Source organism: Sus scrofa, chromosome 18 (assembly GCF_054392235.1).
Source record: "Sus scrofa isolate SSC_HxYL_T2T_F1_AM1 chromosome 18, Sscrofa_HxYL_maternal_Yorkshire_Landrace_v2.0, whole genome shotgun sequence".
Taxonomy (NCBI): Eukaryota; Metazoa; Chordata; class Mammalia; order Artiodactyla; family Suidae; genus Sus; species Sus scrofa.
Window position 1 is genome coordinate 25,795,807 of NC_139400.1, and position 16,931 is coordinate 25,812,737.

At 52.2% G+C, this 16,931-nt stretch overlaps 1 protein-coding gene across 6 annotated transcripts in view; it reads left to right on the forward strand.

The window, feature by feature from the left end:
• The window catches only part of PLXNA4 (plexin A4), a 628,886-nt gene that overhangs the window by 552,489 nt on the left and 59,466 nt on the right, over positions 1-16,931 (forward strand). For all 6 annotated transcript variants that reach the window (XM_085005420.1, XM_085005418.1, XM_021078937.2 and 3 more), the window contains 5 exons: positions 3,086-3,203; positions 9,372-9,508; positions 11,500-11,664; positions 14,423-14,516; positions 14,972-15,211. In XM_085005420.1, coding sequence (XP_084861546.1) covers positions 3,086-3,203; positions 9,372-9,508; positions 11,500-11,664; positions 14,423-14,516; positions 14,972-15,211 — 754 coding nt within the window. The remainder of the gene's footprint in view (positions 1-3,085; positions 3,204-9,371; positions 9,509-11,499; positions 11,665-14,422; positions 14,517-14,971; positions 15,212-16,931) is intronic.

Consider the following 16,931-nt stretch of genomic DNA (forward strand, 5'->3'; position numbering starts at 1 on the left):
TGTGCACCAAAAATCATTATGAGCAAAGTAAAGATATGAATGATAAGCTGATACTATGGCTCTGCCCTATTACAGTATGCTTTTCCTTAACACCTGAAGAGGTTCTATAGATAAAAGGCAAATATCGCAAAATGAGCGAAGAGAATGTGCAATTCACAAGACAAAGAACTAAAGTCATGTAAAAAATGCTTAACATGAGTAGTAACCAATGAAATGCAAACGAAAACAACGGGGAACAATTTTTTATAATTAATGCCCAGTGTAGATGAGAAGCAGAAGAAACAGCACATTCATACATTCGTGTCAGGAGGGTAAATTGGGATGACCTTTCTGGAAGGCAATTTGGAAAATGTAGGTCAAACGTCTTTTGTCTGGCCATAATACTTCCAGAACATTCCCTAAATAGGATGCACAAATGTTTATTTGCAAGGATGCTTACTTTTGGCCTTATTTGTAGCTGTGAAAAATTGTATGCCTAAAAATAGAGAAATCGTAAATTTAAAAAATTACTGTATATACGTGGGACAGTAAACTACCCAGCCATTAAATTTGATATTGAAAGAGAATCATGACCAGGCATAAACTCAAGGTATATTAAATGAGAACACAGGTTACCAAGCAGAATACAGAGTTTAGTCATTGATTTTGGAAAAGAAAAGCAAGACTGGAAACATGTACACCAAGATGTTGACAATGGATATTTCTGGGTGGCGCATTTGGGCTGGGAGAGTATATGTATGGGCAAGTGCTTTTTATGTACTTTAAAAAAAAAAAATTAACATGTATTAATTATGTTATCTAGACCTATATATATATATATATATATATATATATATATATATATCTGCCTTTTGTCATTTTAGAGCTGCACCTGTGGCATATGGAGGTTCCCAGGCTAGGGGTTGAATCAGAGCTGTAGCTGCCGGCCTACTCCAGAGCCACAGCAACATGGGATCCGAGCCACATCTGCGACCCACACCACAGCTCACGCCAACATCGGATCCTTAACCCACTGAGCAAGGCCAGGGATCGAACCCACAACCTCATGGTTCCTAGTCAGATTCTTTTCCACTGAGCCACGACAGGAACTCCAAAAGCATATCTTTTTGCAAGACTCTCATTCAGAAGTTCTTTCTAACAAAAACCAAGGGAGTTCCTGTCATAGTCCAGTGGTCAATGAACCCAACCAGCATCCATGAGGACACGGGTTCAATCCTTGGCCTCACTCAGTGGGTTAAGAATCCAGCGTTGCCATGAGCTGTGGTGTAGGTCACAGATGTGGCTCGGATCCCCCGTTGCTGTGGCTGTGGCATAGGCCAGCAGCTATATCTCGGATTGGACCTCTAGCCTGGGAACCTCCATATGCCATGGGTGCTGTCCTAAAAAGACAAATAAGTAAATAAACACAGAACCCGGAAGTCATAAAGTAAGAGAATGAACCATTGAAACACACAGATAGTTTTAAACTTTCAAGTGGCAAAAACAATATCAACCAAGTCGAAGGACAAGTGACCAACTGGGAGAAAATAATTGCAAGATTTATTACAGACAAAAGTAATTCAGATGCTCCAAGAGAAAGACAATCCATCAGCAAAATGAAGAGAGCTTTAGACAAGTCACAGAAAGGCTATCCAAGATTTAAACACACACGCGCACACACACACACATACATGCAGCCTCAGTAGTAATCAGGGAAATAAAAATCAAAATGAGATCATTTTTTTCCTCTTATATTAGAACAACGCTTTCAAGGGACTGATAGTATCTAGTGTCGGACAAAGAGTGAAGTAATCTCACTCGGTGGCTATTGATGGAAGGACAAATAGACACAGGACCTTCTGGGCCATTATTTCCTTCTCCTGTCAAACATTAAAAGCACCAACAGTCCTTCTCATCTATTTTAATAAGTATACACTGCTTAAGGATGCATGCAGTTGCTTCCTTTTGCAGGATTATTTGGAATAGGAGAAAACTCCGGGTAAGTTAAAAGCCTAACAACAGAGAGATGTAAATAAGTGATGACACAGGCATGGTATGAAATAGCATGAAGCTGTTGAAAAGAATAAAGCGGAGCTGTGAACACTGGAACAGGCAGGCGCGTCTGTGTTTTGTTGAGTAAAAAGGGAGCAGTTCAAAATAATGGGTGGTTAAGTTTCCCTTTTGACTGTAAAATCAAGTGTACGTTTCTTTACGTGTGTGTGTGTATGTGTATGTTTATGTGTGTGCATAATGTCAGACAAATATGTAGAGACATATGTGTGTATATGTGCAAATATATATATATTTGGGCAAGTTGCCTAACTTTTCTGTGCCTCGGTTTCTTCATTTGTGAATGGAGAGATATATATATTTATATATTATAAATATATATTTTATATATATTTGCATAGGTCTAGAAAAAGGTCTGCAAGGATTTATATTCCAAACTTGAGAAAGATTAAAAGTGAAGAAAGGGGCTTTGACTGTTTACAGTCACACTTCGGTTCTATCTCATTTTCAGAGTATAAACCAGTTTTGTAAGTGAAAGAACACAAAGTCTTTCAAGGGAAAAATGTAGGACTCCTCCCCCTCCCCCCAGCCTGACCGCCTCCTCCCCTGCCGGGCCCCCTGCTGGGACTGGGCGCAGAAAGCACTGCCTGAGGCCATCCTTGCCTTGGGGGGAAAAAAGCCCCCAGGTGAGGATTTGAAAATCTCAGGTCCCTGTCTGATGGCTGTGTGCCCTTTGGGTAAATCACTATACCTCTCTGAGCCCTGCCAGCTGTATTCCCTAAGTTCTTTGGCTGGAACCTTCCCTGCCCTCTAATTCACAGTTGGGTGGACAGCGCATGAATTAGGGGCTGTCTGGCTGCCCCCACACCCCCTCCCCCGGCCCCGCCAGGGAGACCCCTGTAGGTCACAGGCCCCTGTTTCCTGAGAACCAGGGGGCACCCCAGGAATAGGGTTGTCTTTTCCCTCCTTCTGCCCAGCCTGTCCCTGGGATCCTGCTGCAGGAAAGGGCCCTGGGTAGGTGTGGGGCGCAGGGGTCATGGCAGGGAGGCCGGTGGCCCTCCTGTGACCCGCGGGCTCGGTGCTCTCCCTCCTGCAGGATCGTGTGTGAGATGGGGGAGGCCAAGCCCAGCCAGCACGCCGGCTTCGTGGAGATCTGTGTGGCTGTGTGTCGGCCCGAGTTCATGGCCAGGTCCTCGCAGCTCTACTACTTCATGGTGAGTCCTTGCCCCCGGTGGCCGGCCCAGACCTCTTTTCCATGATTGCTGGGCCCTTCTAGACCTCTGTGGGCAAACCCAGGGCAAGGCCATGACGTCCCGACCTGCCCGAGAGCTCAGCCCCGGGAGTCTGGAAGACCTGGATTCACACCCTGACTGGGCTGCGCCTGGGCTGCGGCTCCGGGGAGTTGTTTCGGCTCTCGGGCCCCAGTGCCCCTTTCTGGCTGTGTCAGTGTGACACGCTGGGTAAGTGTGGGCTGTGCATCGGGACTCCTGGGATTTGAGCCCTTGGGTCTGCCACTTACTACCTGGGTGAACGTGGGCAAATTGTTTGAGCTTTCTGGGCCTCAGTGTCTCGTTTATAGCTTGGGCATGATAATAGTGGATCTACCCCATGGTACTGTGAAAATTGGATAAAATAGATGTATCACCTCTAGTGTCATTGGTTTTATGATTCCTGGGATTGTCACCATGACTACTGTGCCTGCCCTTTCCCTGGGGGCGGGCACCCCACCGTTTCCATCCCATCATCCCCACTCACCCCACCTTCTCCCATCCCATGATCTCTTTAACCCACCTCTTGTGTTTTCTTTTCTTTTCTTTTTTTTTTTTTTTTTTTTTGCCATACCTGAGGCATATGGAGGCTCCCAGGCTAGGGATCTAATCAGAGCTACAGCTTCCGGCCTACATCACAGCCACAGCAGCACCAGATCCAGGCCACGTCTGGGACCTATACCACAGCTCACGGCAACACCAGATCCTTAACCCACTAAGCGAGGCCAGGGATCCAACCCACGTCCTCACGGATGCTAGTCAGATTTGTTTCTGCTGAGCCACGACGGGAACTCCGTCCTTAACCCACCTCTTTACCTCCCTTCACCCACACCCCACCTTCCTCTGCCCCCTTTCACCCCCTCCCACCCCAACACCCTTCCCCCGACATCCCCCTCCCTATCCCAGGCCTTCTGCCTCTGCAGTTCTCACCCCCATCTGCACATCCCTCCAGCCTGGACGCCTCCCCCCACCCCACCCCTGGGCTGCCTGGCCAGTTCCTGCAGCCCCTGGTCAAGGGTTCTGTACGCAGGGGACTTGGGACCCTCCCAGCCTTGTGACTACAGGGACTCTGGAGACAGGACCACGTCATCACATCCTGTCCCAAACTGTTTTACCATTCTCAAGTTAATGACAGATGTGATGGGGTGGTTTTTTCATGATTCTGGGCTGCTTTTGGAAGCTGGAAGCCTGAAGTGATGGATTTTATGCCTGGGCATCAAATGCCCTGAAATGTGTCACAGGAGCCCATTTTTCTCCTCCCTGCCCCCTCTCTTTCCCCTTCCTCCCTTCCTTCCCTCCCTCCTTCCTTCTTCTCTCTTCTTTCCTCTGCCTTCCTCCCCTTTCTTCCTCCTCTCTTCAGCTGACAGCCACCGTATCATCTTGCACAATACCTCGTCCTAGATTATTTGATACATATTTGCTTAATTGGTGGAACCGTATGATAGAATTGGATGGGCCTGGCTTGCAGGGGTTAGAGTGGTGAATCGGACCCCACACAGCCCCTCCCTCAAGAGACCCACAGTCTAGGAGAGAGCAGGACAACTTGCAAGTTAAACCCGATACCCCTTAAGACAATTAGTGATGAGTTTATGCATATTTACACGGTATGTACATGCATATAGTATGCTATATACATTTATATGTGCATGTACTGTTATTCTAGCAGAGCTGAGCTAATGAGAAGGAGAGAGAGGTTGAGACAGAGGCGGACCAATGTTTGAGAGGTGTGGCATGGCATGCTAAAACTGGGCATGAAATCTGGCTCTGCAATGACCTGGCAGCTGGGGCAAAAGGGAGGACACTGCTGCATGGCCAAAGCAAGCGCTGGACCTCCTTGGCCAGTCAACTACCTGGAACCGTTTTTATCCTGTGGCCTCTTGGCTGTGACAAAGTGAACAGAACTGGGAACAGCCGCTGCCTCATGAAGCTGATGTTTCCCTGGGGCCTCAGCTGTCTCTGCCGTGTCTCTAGCTGGGCTTCTGGCCTTTGCGACTCACTCAAAGGCTGCCGCCCCCTGGATGTCCTGCCATCACCTCCCATGATCCACCCAAGCTGTCAACTCTTGCAAACCGTGCGTCCCCCTCACTTCCCCATTGCTGTCAGTGGCCTGTCACCCGGGCCACAGTCTCAGTGGCCTGTGGCTTGGCTTCGCCTAATTCCTGGGTACGTCCCTCCATCACCATGTCCTAGAGTCTTTCTTTCCCATCCCCTTGGCTAGTGCAGTGCGCCCCTTAAATCCTGCCTTTGATCTGAGCCCATTCTAAACCAGCCACACTGTGGAATACCATCTTCCTCTTTACAGCACCCAGCTCAAGAAGAGCCCGGGGTAGCCCCTGCCTCTAGACTTTGTCCAAGTTCCCTGGTCTGTTCTGCACGCCACCCACCACCCACCCCCGCGCCCCATCCAGTCCTTCCTCACGCCTTTGAGTGGCCTCACTCCCTTCCCCTCTCCATCTCCTTCCCCACGTTGCCCCAAGCTGGTGCCTCCTCACTCTTCCCCGCCCCAACCCACTCCTCAGCCTTCTCTGAATACACCCCACTCAGTGCCCACAGTGGCCCTGCTCACGCTCACTGGGGATTCCATAGCATCTTCCCGCACTGCACTTGGCGTTGCCTCTTGGTACCCCCGCTCCTCTGTCAGACCAGCGCATCCTTGGAGATAAAGCCCGCGTTAGCATCTCTGCTAGCCCCAGCAGGGCACCTGTCTCCCGAGGGGCTTTAAACAAAATACTCTGCCTGTCCCCCCATCCCCCCAAAGCTAAATCACACTCTGTAGGTGGCACACAAAGCTTTCAGGGCCATTCTGTCCACAGCCTGGGCTAACACCGTTTATTGAGCAGCAACCATGTGCCTGATGCTCTCTGCTCTTGGGCTGCATTCCCGTAACACATGTAGGTGGTAGACAGTCCAAAGCTCCTTCTGCTCTCAGGGAAGGTCTGTCTTGCCTGCATGATCATTTCTACCCCGGAGCAGGATGTACTTGGATGTAGGATTTTAAGGGAAGGCTTCATGGGACGAACCAGAAGGAAAGACAGGATCTAAAGCAGAATATGGTTTTCCATATGGATTTGGAGAGGCAGGAGGCTGTTCCTGGCATAAGGTGCACCGTGGAAAGGCACCAAAAGACAGGAGTACAAGGCAGTGGAGAGATGGGGGTTGATGGGGAGGAGGAGAGATTGGAGCAGAAGGGCAGAGAAGATGTGAGTCATTGCCGCAAGACAAAAACGAATTGGCCTGGGGGTTCCCATTGTGGCTCAGCAGAAACGAACCTGACGCGGATCCATGAGGACGTGGGTTCAATTCCCAGCCCTACTCAGTGGGTTAAGGACCCAGCGTTGCTGTGAGCTGGGGTATAGGTTGCAGATGCAGCTTGGATCCCAAGTTGCTGTGGCTGTGGTGTAGGCCAGCAGCTGTAGCTCCAATTTGACCCCTAGCTTGGGAACCTCCATATGCTGCAGGTACAGCCCTAAAAAAGCAAAAAATAAAAATACACACACACACACAACATTGGTTTAACAGGTCCTGGGATTCAGACTGGTGGTGTTTTACTGTCTGAGGACCTGTCCTGGTGCCACACACGTCCGCTTGGGAAGACCTTCGGGGAGGGGGAATGCTGCCAGCGCCCCTAGTCTCCTCCCCAGACCCCAGTTCTCATTTGAGCACTTGGTCTCTGAGCACCACCCCCCACACACACGCCCCCGAGCTCCCAGGGGCTCAGGGCGGGAATGAAGGGCAGAGATCCCCTCTGAGAGCCACACCAGGAAGGCAGGAAGGACAGAAGCCCCTCTCTCAAGCCCCCCAGCACCTCAGATCTCTCACTGCCTTCCCACTCGGCGGGACAGCTTGCAGGCAGCACTGCGGGGGGTGCCCCCACGGGAGGCCCTGGCTCCCCTGGAGTCCTGACTCAGCTAGGAAGCCCCTTCCTGGCTCCTTTGGGGACCTGGGACATGTTGGGGGGCCCCTTTTCAGGGCTGCCTCTCAGGGCCTGGGGATGCTGGGGAGGCCCTCCCAGGGCCGAGGTCGGGGCACGGTTGGAATCTGCTTCAGTTTCCCTCCACAATGTAGGCCACATTCTGATGGGGAGGTGTATTCGCCCAAAACCCTGCTTCTAAGGCCAGTAGATAGAGCCCAGATCAGCACTCTTGGGACTGTCACTAGTTCTGTCCCTAGAGGTCTCCGTGGAGGGAACGCGTTTCCCTCTCAGCCTCCATCCACGGAGCCAGGGGATGAGGTGGTGGCACGTAATGCAGACTTGGGTTTCCCACGCAGACCCGTGAAGCAAGCCTTGAACAGTTAATAGTTTCTCACAACTTTAAAACACGTCTCCTTACCACCCCCCCACCCCCGGCCCCCAGAATAACTCCATACCCAGCAGCCCCACAGAGAGGTGCCACTGCCAAGCCAGCAGGATTGCTCACCCCTCAGGGACCCCCACCCCCAGGCTGCCAGGGAACCTCTTCTCCTTTTCACCTTGCCCCACCTCCATCCCCTTTGTATCTGTATCTTAACTGTTTTGCTTTGTTTTGTTTTGTTTTTTAAGTCTTTTTTACAGCTGCACTCAGTGCGTATTGAAGTTCCCAGACTAGGGTCAAACGGGCTATATATGCCACAGCCACAGCAATGCTGGATTAGAGCAGCCTCTGGGACCTACACCACAGCTCATGGCAGCACCAGATCATTAAGCCATTGAGTGAAGCCAGGGATACTAGCCAGATTCCTTACAGCTGAGCCACAAAGGGAACTCCTTAAAGTCCTTGGCTATGACTTTATCTCCAAGACTGCTCTGCCTTGAAGCCCCTGTGTGTACACACACACACACACCCACACTCTTGTGCACCTTCCCTCACCTCCCTGGGGAGGTCAGCAAGAGCCAGGTCTGAAAGCTCTCCCTTTCCGGACGATAGGGCAAAGGCACCATCTTTGGGAAGTGAGAACCAGAAAACGTTCAGGCACCTCTGAGGGCCACTTTTTGATTCTTTGTGATCAGAGAGGGTAAGAGATTTGTGCCAAGTCACACAGCATGATCTAGCCAGAGCTGAGAAAGGAAGGCTCTTTCCACAGCCTCATCCCACCCTCGGGCAGGCCTTGGGATGAGCCAGTACCAGAGCCAGGATAAGCCGCTCCTCATCTTGGTGGGTGCCACCGGGCTGCCAGGCTCCAGATCTGTGGATAGGCCCCTCGAGCACGCCTGCACGGGGCAGACACCAGGGGCAGCGGTAGGCAGGTGTCCCTGAGTGTCCTCGCGCGCATGCCCGGTGCGGGGACCCAGGTTGCAAGCTTTGCCGGAGCTTCTCTTCTCCTCCTGTTATCGATCAAGGCCTCTCCAAGGGGAGTTTGCCTGCCTGCTCCGAGGAGCTGAGTGGGTTCAACTTTCGGTGCAGAATTCTTCAAGGGAGTTGAGGGAAGAGAAATCTTCATTTAAATGCAGATACAGGCTTCTCACCTGGGACTGAAGAAAGTTTTTTCCATTAAAATGCTAATGAAAGTACAAACTGAGACTCCAAATCCTCAGCTCGCAGGGTCGCTCCATCCCCCGTCTGCCTCCTCACTCAGTCCTCCGACCCTCCTTCCCTGCTCCTCCCCAGACCCTCTTTCCCTGCCTTTATTTCCCTGGGGCCCACACATCCCACCCCGAGGCTCTGGCTGCTGGTGCTTCGGGGCAGCTCTTGGAGAGGCCTGTGGAAGGGGCCACTCACCTTTCTGAAAGCAGCCAGCCCTGGAGACTGGAGAGGTGGTGGAGAACTCCAGCTCTGGAGTCACCTCTTAGGCCACTTTTTTGCTGTGTGACCTTGGAAACTTTACTTAACATCTCTGAATTTTCTCTGTAAGATGGGTAATCATGCCTACCTTGTAGAATGGATTGAGAGATATAGATATAGACATGGATATAGACATAGATATATCATGATAGATGAAGGTATAAACCCGTCATTAAAAGGTGTTTAGCTATTGTTATTTTGACCGCTGCTGGTATGGAGGTGCCAAGGCTAGCCTGTCCCCACAAGCCTCAGTAGACTGTCCCTGCTCTCCGGGAGGCCACCGTGCCTAAGTGTTGTAGAAGGCAGTTTTTAGACGGGGGCGCTGCCTCCTCAGGCCAGATTCTTTCCCACACAGACGCTGACTCTCTCAGACCTGAAGCCCAGCCGGGGGCCCATGTCGGGGGGCACACAGGTGACCATCACAGGCACCAACCTGAACGCGGGCAGCAACGTGGTGGTGACGTTCGGGAAGCAGCCCTGCCTCTTCCACAGGTAACTCGCCCTAGGGGCTCCAGGGTTCCGGCAGAGGGGCCGGGGGTGGGGGCTTCGCAGGACCATCGTCCGCTCTGAGAAGGTGGCCCTTCTCTTTGGGAGACGGCTCTCTGGCCCACCTTGGCTGTGGATGTTGGGTTTAGCCCGGGACCTGTATGGAAAGTGACTGTATGTGCACATTCTTTTTTTCACATTCTCCCCCATCATGTTCCACATAGTTCCTGTGCTACGAAGCAGGACCTCATTGTCCATCCACTCCGAATGCAGTAGGTGGCATCTACCAACCCCAAACTTGCAGTCCATCCCACTCCCTCCCCTTCCCCCCCACCCCCGGCCACCACAATCCATTCTCCATGTCCATGTTCTGTCTCTGTTCTGGGGACAGGTTCATTCGTGCCATATTTTAGATTCCACATATAAGTGATATCATGTGGTATCTGTCCTCTTTCTTTCTTTCTTTCTTTCTTTCTTTCTTTCTTTCTTTCTTTGTCTTTTTAGGGTGGCACCCACGGCACATGGAGGTTCCCAGGCTAGGGGTCGAATCAGAGCTGTAGCTGCTGACCTACGCCAGAGCCACAGCAATGCGGGATCCAAGCCACATCTGTGACCTACACCACAGCTCACGGCAACACCAGATCCTTAACCCACTGAGCAAGGCCAGGGATTGAACCTGTTTCCTCATGGATGCTAGTCAGATTTGTTTCTGCTGAGCTGTGATAGGAACTCCGGTATCTGTCCTCTTTCGGACTAACTTCACTTAGTGTGAAAATCCCTAGTTCCATCCGTGTTGCTGCAAATAGCATTATTTTGTTCCCTTTTATGGTTGCGTTGTAGTCCACTGTGTGTATATACCACATCTAGCAGTTTAACACGAGTTAAACTTCAGCTCTGGAGGACCTCTCAGCTCAAGAGAAGGGGCAGAGCATGAAGATGTGGTTCCCACAAGCTGAGACAAGGGTCAGAGATGAGTCCAGCCCAGAGAACAACCTTTTAAACTACCCACTGTGCCAACCTTAGGGTCCCATAGGGCACACTTTGAAACCTAGGGCCCCTTCCTTCAGGTTCGCTCCTGGCCAGTTGCTGCAGAGCCTACGGGGACTGCTGAGTGCTGGCCCAGGTTGAACCTCCAGGGGCAGCCCACTTTCCCTCCCCCGATTCCACCATCCATTCCTAGAAGGGCACGCTTTCCACGAGCCAGGAACCTGGGGGCGGGGCTGGGGGTAAGGAGGGAGGCGGGCAGAGCATCCTGTGATGTAGGGGCTGCTCTCTCTGCAGCCAAGGTTCTGCAGAGGGACGCTTGCCTGGGAGACAGCCGTGCTGAGGGCAGGGACGGGTGTGAAGTCAGGCCAGGCCTTGCGTGAGTGTTCAAGAAAAAACTGGTTCTGACACTTGCTCAAGTCGCAGGGATAAAGGTGCTCAGGACTATCACAATAGTGTCAGGACTGTCACAACGGGGAACGAGATGGCTTGACTCCCAGGACAGCAGACAGCTGGGGACGTACAGCCGAGGCACAGAGCCAGGGAGGCAGTGGATGGGAAATTACTAAGAGGAAACGAGGTTAGGAGGATTCTGGCTAAACTGGCTGCACGAGGCTCTTGCTGCAGGCAGATGGGGTGATCAACAGTGAGGGATGAGGAACTGGAGGAAATATCAAGTCCTCAGATATCAAGGCGTGTGTATGTTGTGTGTGGGTGGCGGCTGGGGCTGGGACTCTTGCTAAACTAAGTTAGGAGAATGCTTGCTAAAAATGGGGTTGGGCAAGCCCAAGACAGGGTGCAGGAAGCAGCCTAGTCACAAAAGGGACTCAGAGGAACCCTCTAGAGTTCAGTCAAGGGGGAGGGGTCTTTGTCAGTAGTTGTCAGGCTTTGTATCCAGGGCAGCACTACCCGCTGCCTCTGAGAAGCCTGATAAACATCGAGGGGAGTGAGAGCGCCCTGACTCGGGACCACCGATACCCAGGAGCCCAGCTCCCCATCTCCCTTCCCTCCAGGCGTTCTCCGTCCTACATCGTCTGCAACACCACGTCCTCAGATGAGGTGCTGGAAATGAAGGTGATGGTGCAGGTGGACAGGGCCAAGATCCACCAGGACCTGTTCTTCCAGTACGTGGAGGACCCCACCATCGTGCGGATTGAGCCCGAGTGGAGCATCGTCAGGTAGGGGCTGCCCTGACCTCGGGGTCCCCCCCTTCAACTCTCAGAAGCCCAGTTCTGCGGCCCAGTCCTGCTGTGGATCTGATGCACCTGGCAGCGGCGTTCTGAGGGCCCCCCCAACTCAGACCTTCCTGCCGGGGCTCCCTCCTTCCACAGAGAGCATCTCTGACGGGACCCGGCCCTTGCAGGCCAAGCTCTGACCAGCAAGAGCCAACAGCCCCTGATTTGGCAGGCAGAAGGTGCTGCCAAGGGCATCTGATGGCAGGGCCCCGGTGACCATTGGGATGCTGCCGTATCAGGGGCCATGGAGGGAATGGACGTGGGGTCAGCAGGAGTGGGTGCAGCCCAACTCCACTGCTTAGCAGCCAAGTGACCTGAAAGGTTGTTTAGCCTCCCTGGGTCCAGGGTTTCTCAGCAGCCAAGTCCCTCCCAGGACACTGAGAGGATGACGTGAGGTCCAAACCCCTGCTGGCCTCCCTAACCTGTCCCCAGCCCTCCTCTCTGTCAGCTCTGGAGGACCTCTGGGGTCAGGAGAGGGGGCAGAGCATGAAGATATAGTTTCCACAAGCTGAGACAGGGTCAGAGATGAGTCCAGTCCAGAGAACAATCTTTTTTTTTGGTCTTTTTAGGGCCGCACCCCTGGCATATGGAGGTTCCCAGGCTAAGGGTCAAATCAGTACAGTTGCCAGCCTGCACCACAGCCTAGTCGGATTTGTTTCCGCTGCGCCACGATGGGAACTCCCAGAGAACAATCTTTTAAATTAGGGTCAGCGAACGCCAGCCTGGGGGCCAAATCTGGCTGACTGCCTGCTTTCAACAATAAAGTTTTATTGGAACACAGCCGTGCTCCATCGTATGTTTTGTCTGCAGCTGCTTTCTCACCACAGCAGCAGAGGCGAGTAATCGAGACAGACCACGTGGCCCCAGAAGCCTAAAATATTCACTCTCCGGCCATTTACAGAAAGAGTTCGCCACCTGGCCTCACACCCAAATGAAAGGCAGCCTTTAGGAGATGCCCTCGGTTGTCCTTGGCAGTTACTCTCTAAGGCTCCAGCCTTCCAAGCTTTAGCCGTGGTCTGAAAGTGGACCATAAGGTGCCAAGGGGGCCAAAGAGCCTGTAAAAGCTATTCGAGGATTTGGAGTTCTCGTCGTGGCTCAGTGGTTAATGAATCCGACTAGGAACCATGACGTTGCAGGTTCCATCCCTGCCCTTGCTCAGTGGGTTAAGGATCCAGTGTTGCTGTGAGCTGTGGTGTAGGTTGCAGACGTGGCTCAGATCCTGCGTTGCTGTGGCTCTGGCGTAGGCTGGTGGCTCCAGCTCCGATTCGACCCCTAGCCTGGGAACCTCCATATGCCGCGGGAGCAGCCCTAGAAATGGCAAAAAGACAAAAAAAAAAAAAAAAAAAAAAGCTATTCCAGGATTTGTCCCCGGGGCCTGGTGAGTCTAGGAAGTTGGCACGGCCCCTTATTCTCAGCAAACTCTGCGGATACTGAAGACGTTCATGGCCTGGTTTAATTCCGTTCTTCCTCGTGTCACTGTCACAGCAGTAGCGGGGTTGTCCTTCCTGCCACTTGACAGCCGCTCCCAGTCATGGGCACACCGAGGCTGGCGGCACGTTCCGAGGTGGGCGGGGCTCCAGCGGTTTCGCTGCAGTTAGTGTCGTCTGGGATGGGATGGGCTCTGCCGAACACGTGGCTTTACCCCGCTCAGGACAGACTGGGTTACTGATGCACGATGCTAGGGACACTGGGTACGCATGTGGTGAAGTGATGATTGAGAAGATCAGGAGATGGCCGGACACCAGAAGCTCATTTGCCCACACTGCCAGGGCCAGAGAGCCTGTCTGGGTCACGTAGGAATTTAAGACGGTAACACCGTGTATAGGTGGGGAAATGGGCGGAGGGGTAGAGAGGATGCGGGGGTCAAGGACGCTTTATCCACAAGCTTCTGACGACTTAGCTGTCTTAGATTCCTCTCGAAGATGCTCCCTTGCCTGTAGATAAAGTGACTGGTCACTTCCCTTGGAGTAGCCACCAGGGAAGATAGCCGCCATCCCACATCGGCTTCTCAGTGGTCTTGAGACAGTGGCGTCCAGGTTTCCACTGAAAAGCTACCCAGAGATGAATTTCCTCATCACTCAGCATCAGCACTCCTCCTGCTGACACCCCAGGGCGCGAAGGTCCCAGAACGTTGCCTGTTTGCCTTCTTACAGGAGGTTCCCCAGTGTCTGAGTCTCAGCCTGTCAGGTCTCAGCCAACTGAGACCTCTAGGTGGAAATTTGTGGTCCGATTGTCCTGGGGAGGGGGCCCCGACTTTGGAGGGTCTGGTGGAGGACGGTCTGGAGTGAGGCTTCCCTTAGGCCAAGGCCAGTGTGGAGGAAATTCCCCGAGGCTGGTGGTGGTGGTGGTGGTGGTGGGAGGGGGTAGGGGCGGGGAAAGAGATGCCACGGGGGTTGCAGAGAAGCAGCTGGCTCAGGCCAGGGGGCCTCAGGCGGCCAAGAGGGCCATGCTGCAGGCCCCCGCCTCCGTGGGGTGTCCAAGCTCCGAATGAGCTCGGCGCAGGGTGGCCGCAGACATCTGGTCATCACTGTCTTCTGCTCGGCGGCTGAGAGCTCACCCTTATTATTATGCGGTTAGCTTGTCATCGTCCCTGCGGACATTATCGCGCCCCCGTTATCATTGTCTTCAGTGCCGCGAGCCCTGATTGATTATCCTCATCCCCTCCCCGTGTTTACACGCCTCCTCTTTTCTTCCTGATCAGTGGGAACACGCCCATCGCCGTGTGGGGGACGCACCTGGACCTCATACAGAACCCCCAGGTCCGTGCCAAGCACGCAGGGAAGGAGCACATCAATGTGAGTCCGGGGCTGCCCACTCGGCTGGGGGCTTCCCTAAAGGGGGCGGGCTCTCCGAGGGCTCGGGCTGGCCCACCCCAGACACTGATGAGCCACCATGCGTGATGCCACTGGACACGGGGATGGCAGGATCGGGGAGCAGGCCCGAGGCCACTTCCACACCCTGGGGTACAGGCATGGAGAAGCCATAGCTTCTGGGTTTCTAAGGTTTCAGACCCTTCTTCTTCCATCCTTCTGACCAGCCCCCAGGGCCCCTCCCTAGCTTAGAGGTCCCACAGCCCCTGCCACACCCGCTCTGGGCTGAGCCCGGGTAGGTGCCAGCTGCAGAGCTGGTCCGCGGAGCCATCATGTCCACACCACGCTGTCCTGCAGCGCCCAGGGAGATGCGGTGGGTGGGTGAGGCTGCGCGTGTGCAGAGCCCTGCTGCACAGCCTCCCTGTTCACCTTCCCTGCAGCTTTGTGAGGTTCTGAGTGCTACTGAGATGACCTGCCAGGCTCCAGCCCTGGCTCTGGGACCCGACCACCAGTCCGACCTGACAGAGAGGCCCGAGGAGTTCGGCTTCATCCTGGACAATGTCCAGTCCCTGCTCATCCTCAACAAGACCAACTTCACCTACTACCCCAACCCTGTGTTTGAGGCCTTCGGTCCCTCAGGAATCCTGGAGCTCAAGCCTGGCACACCCATCATCCTAAAGGTAGAGTCGGGTGGGGGGAGGGGGCTGCTGCCTGCAAGGGGGGCTTTCTGAGTCACAGAAGGGGGCCCGGAGTCCTGGGCTTCTGCCAGATCTCAAGACCGGCATCACTAGCCAGCAGAGGTGGCATGAGAGCCCAGACTCTGGTCTCTGCTCTCCTTGAGTCTGTTCTGAGAGATGCGCTCATTCTGGGCCACAGGGAAGCCAGACCCACCCAGGCCATCTGACTCCCAGCATTGTCCCCTGAGCCAGGACCTGGGAGGTCAAAGACTCATACTGCTTCCTCCTGAGCAATCCTTTGCAAACCACCCTAGAGGGCTTCTTTGGAGTATGGATAGCAAATTAATTTTAATTCTTTTTTTTTTTTTTTACTGATTTTTTAAATCATTTTTTTTTATTGACGTACAGTTGATTTACAATGTTGTAGTTTCAAGAGTGCAGCAAAATGATTCAGTTCTACATATACATATGCGCACACACACACACAAACACATATATATATATTCTTTTTCAGATTCTTTTCCCTTATAGGTTATTACAAAATATTGAATATAGTTTCCTGTGCTATACAGCAGGGCTATACAGTAGGGATAACACAGGGAACTATATCCCAAACTCTTAATTTATCTCCTTCACCCCAGTATTTGGTAACCATAAGTTTGTTTTTTTAAGTCTGGGGGCCTATCTCTGTTTTGTAAATAAATTCATTTACATCATTTTTTATATTCCACCTGTAAGTGATATTTTATGATATTTGTCTTCATCTGACTTACTTCACTTAATATGATAATCTCTAGGTTCCTCCATGTTGCTGTAAATGGTGTTATTTCATTCTTTTTTTATGACTGAGTAATACTCTATTGTGTATATCTACCACATCTTCTTCTTTTTCCCCTTTTTTCGCTTTTTAGGGCCGCACCTGTGGCATATAGAAGTTCCAAGTGAGGGGGTGGCATCAGAGCTGCAGCTGCCAGCCTATGCCACAGCCACAGCAATGCTGCATCCAAGCCACATCTTCAACCTATGCCACAGCTTGCAGCAATGCTAGACACCCAACCCACTGAACGAGGCCAGGGATCCAACCCGCATCCTCATGGATACTAGTCAGGTTCATAACCCGCTGAGCTGTAATGGGAACTCTCTACCACATCTTCTTTATCCAGTCCTGTGTGATGAATGTTGAGGCTGCCTCTATGTCTTCTTGGCTATTGTCAATAGTGCTGTTATGAAACGTGCATGTTTTTGATTCAGATTTTTCTCTGGATATAAGCCCAGGAGTGGGATTAAGGGGTCTTACAGCAACTCTTTTTAGTTTTTTAAGGCACCTCCATAGTGTTTTCCATAATGGCTGCATCAGTTTACATGCCCACCAACAATGTAGGAGGAGGCCCTCTTTTGCCCACGCTCTCCAGCATTTACCCTTTGTACAGTTCTCAAGGATGGCCATTCTGACTGGCGTGAAGTGGTACTGGATACCGCTTTTTTTTTTTTTTCCCCTGTTAACATTCTTTTTTTTTTTTTAATTGCTTAGTTGTTAACATTTTTTTTCACATCTGTAGTTGTATAATGATCATAACAATCTGATTTCTCAGGATTTCCATCCCACAGCCCAAGCACATCCCCCCACCCCCCAAACTGTCTCCTCCAGAGATCATAAGTTTTTCAGTGTCTGTGAGTCAGCATCTGTTCTGCAAAGAAGTTCCGTCTGTCCTTTTTTCAGATT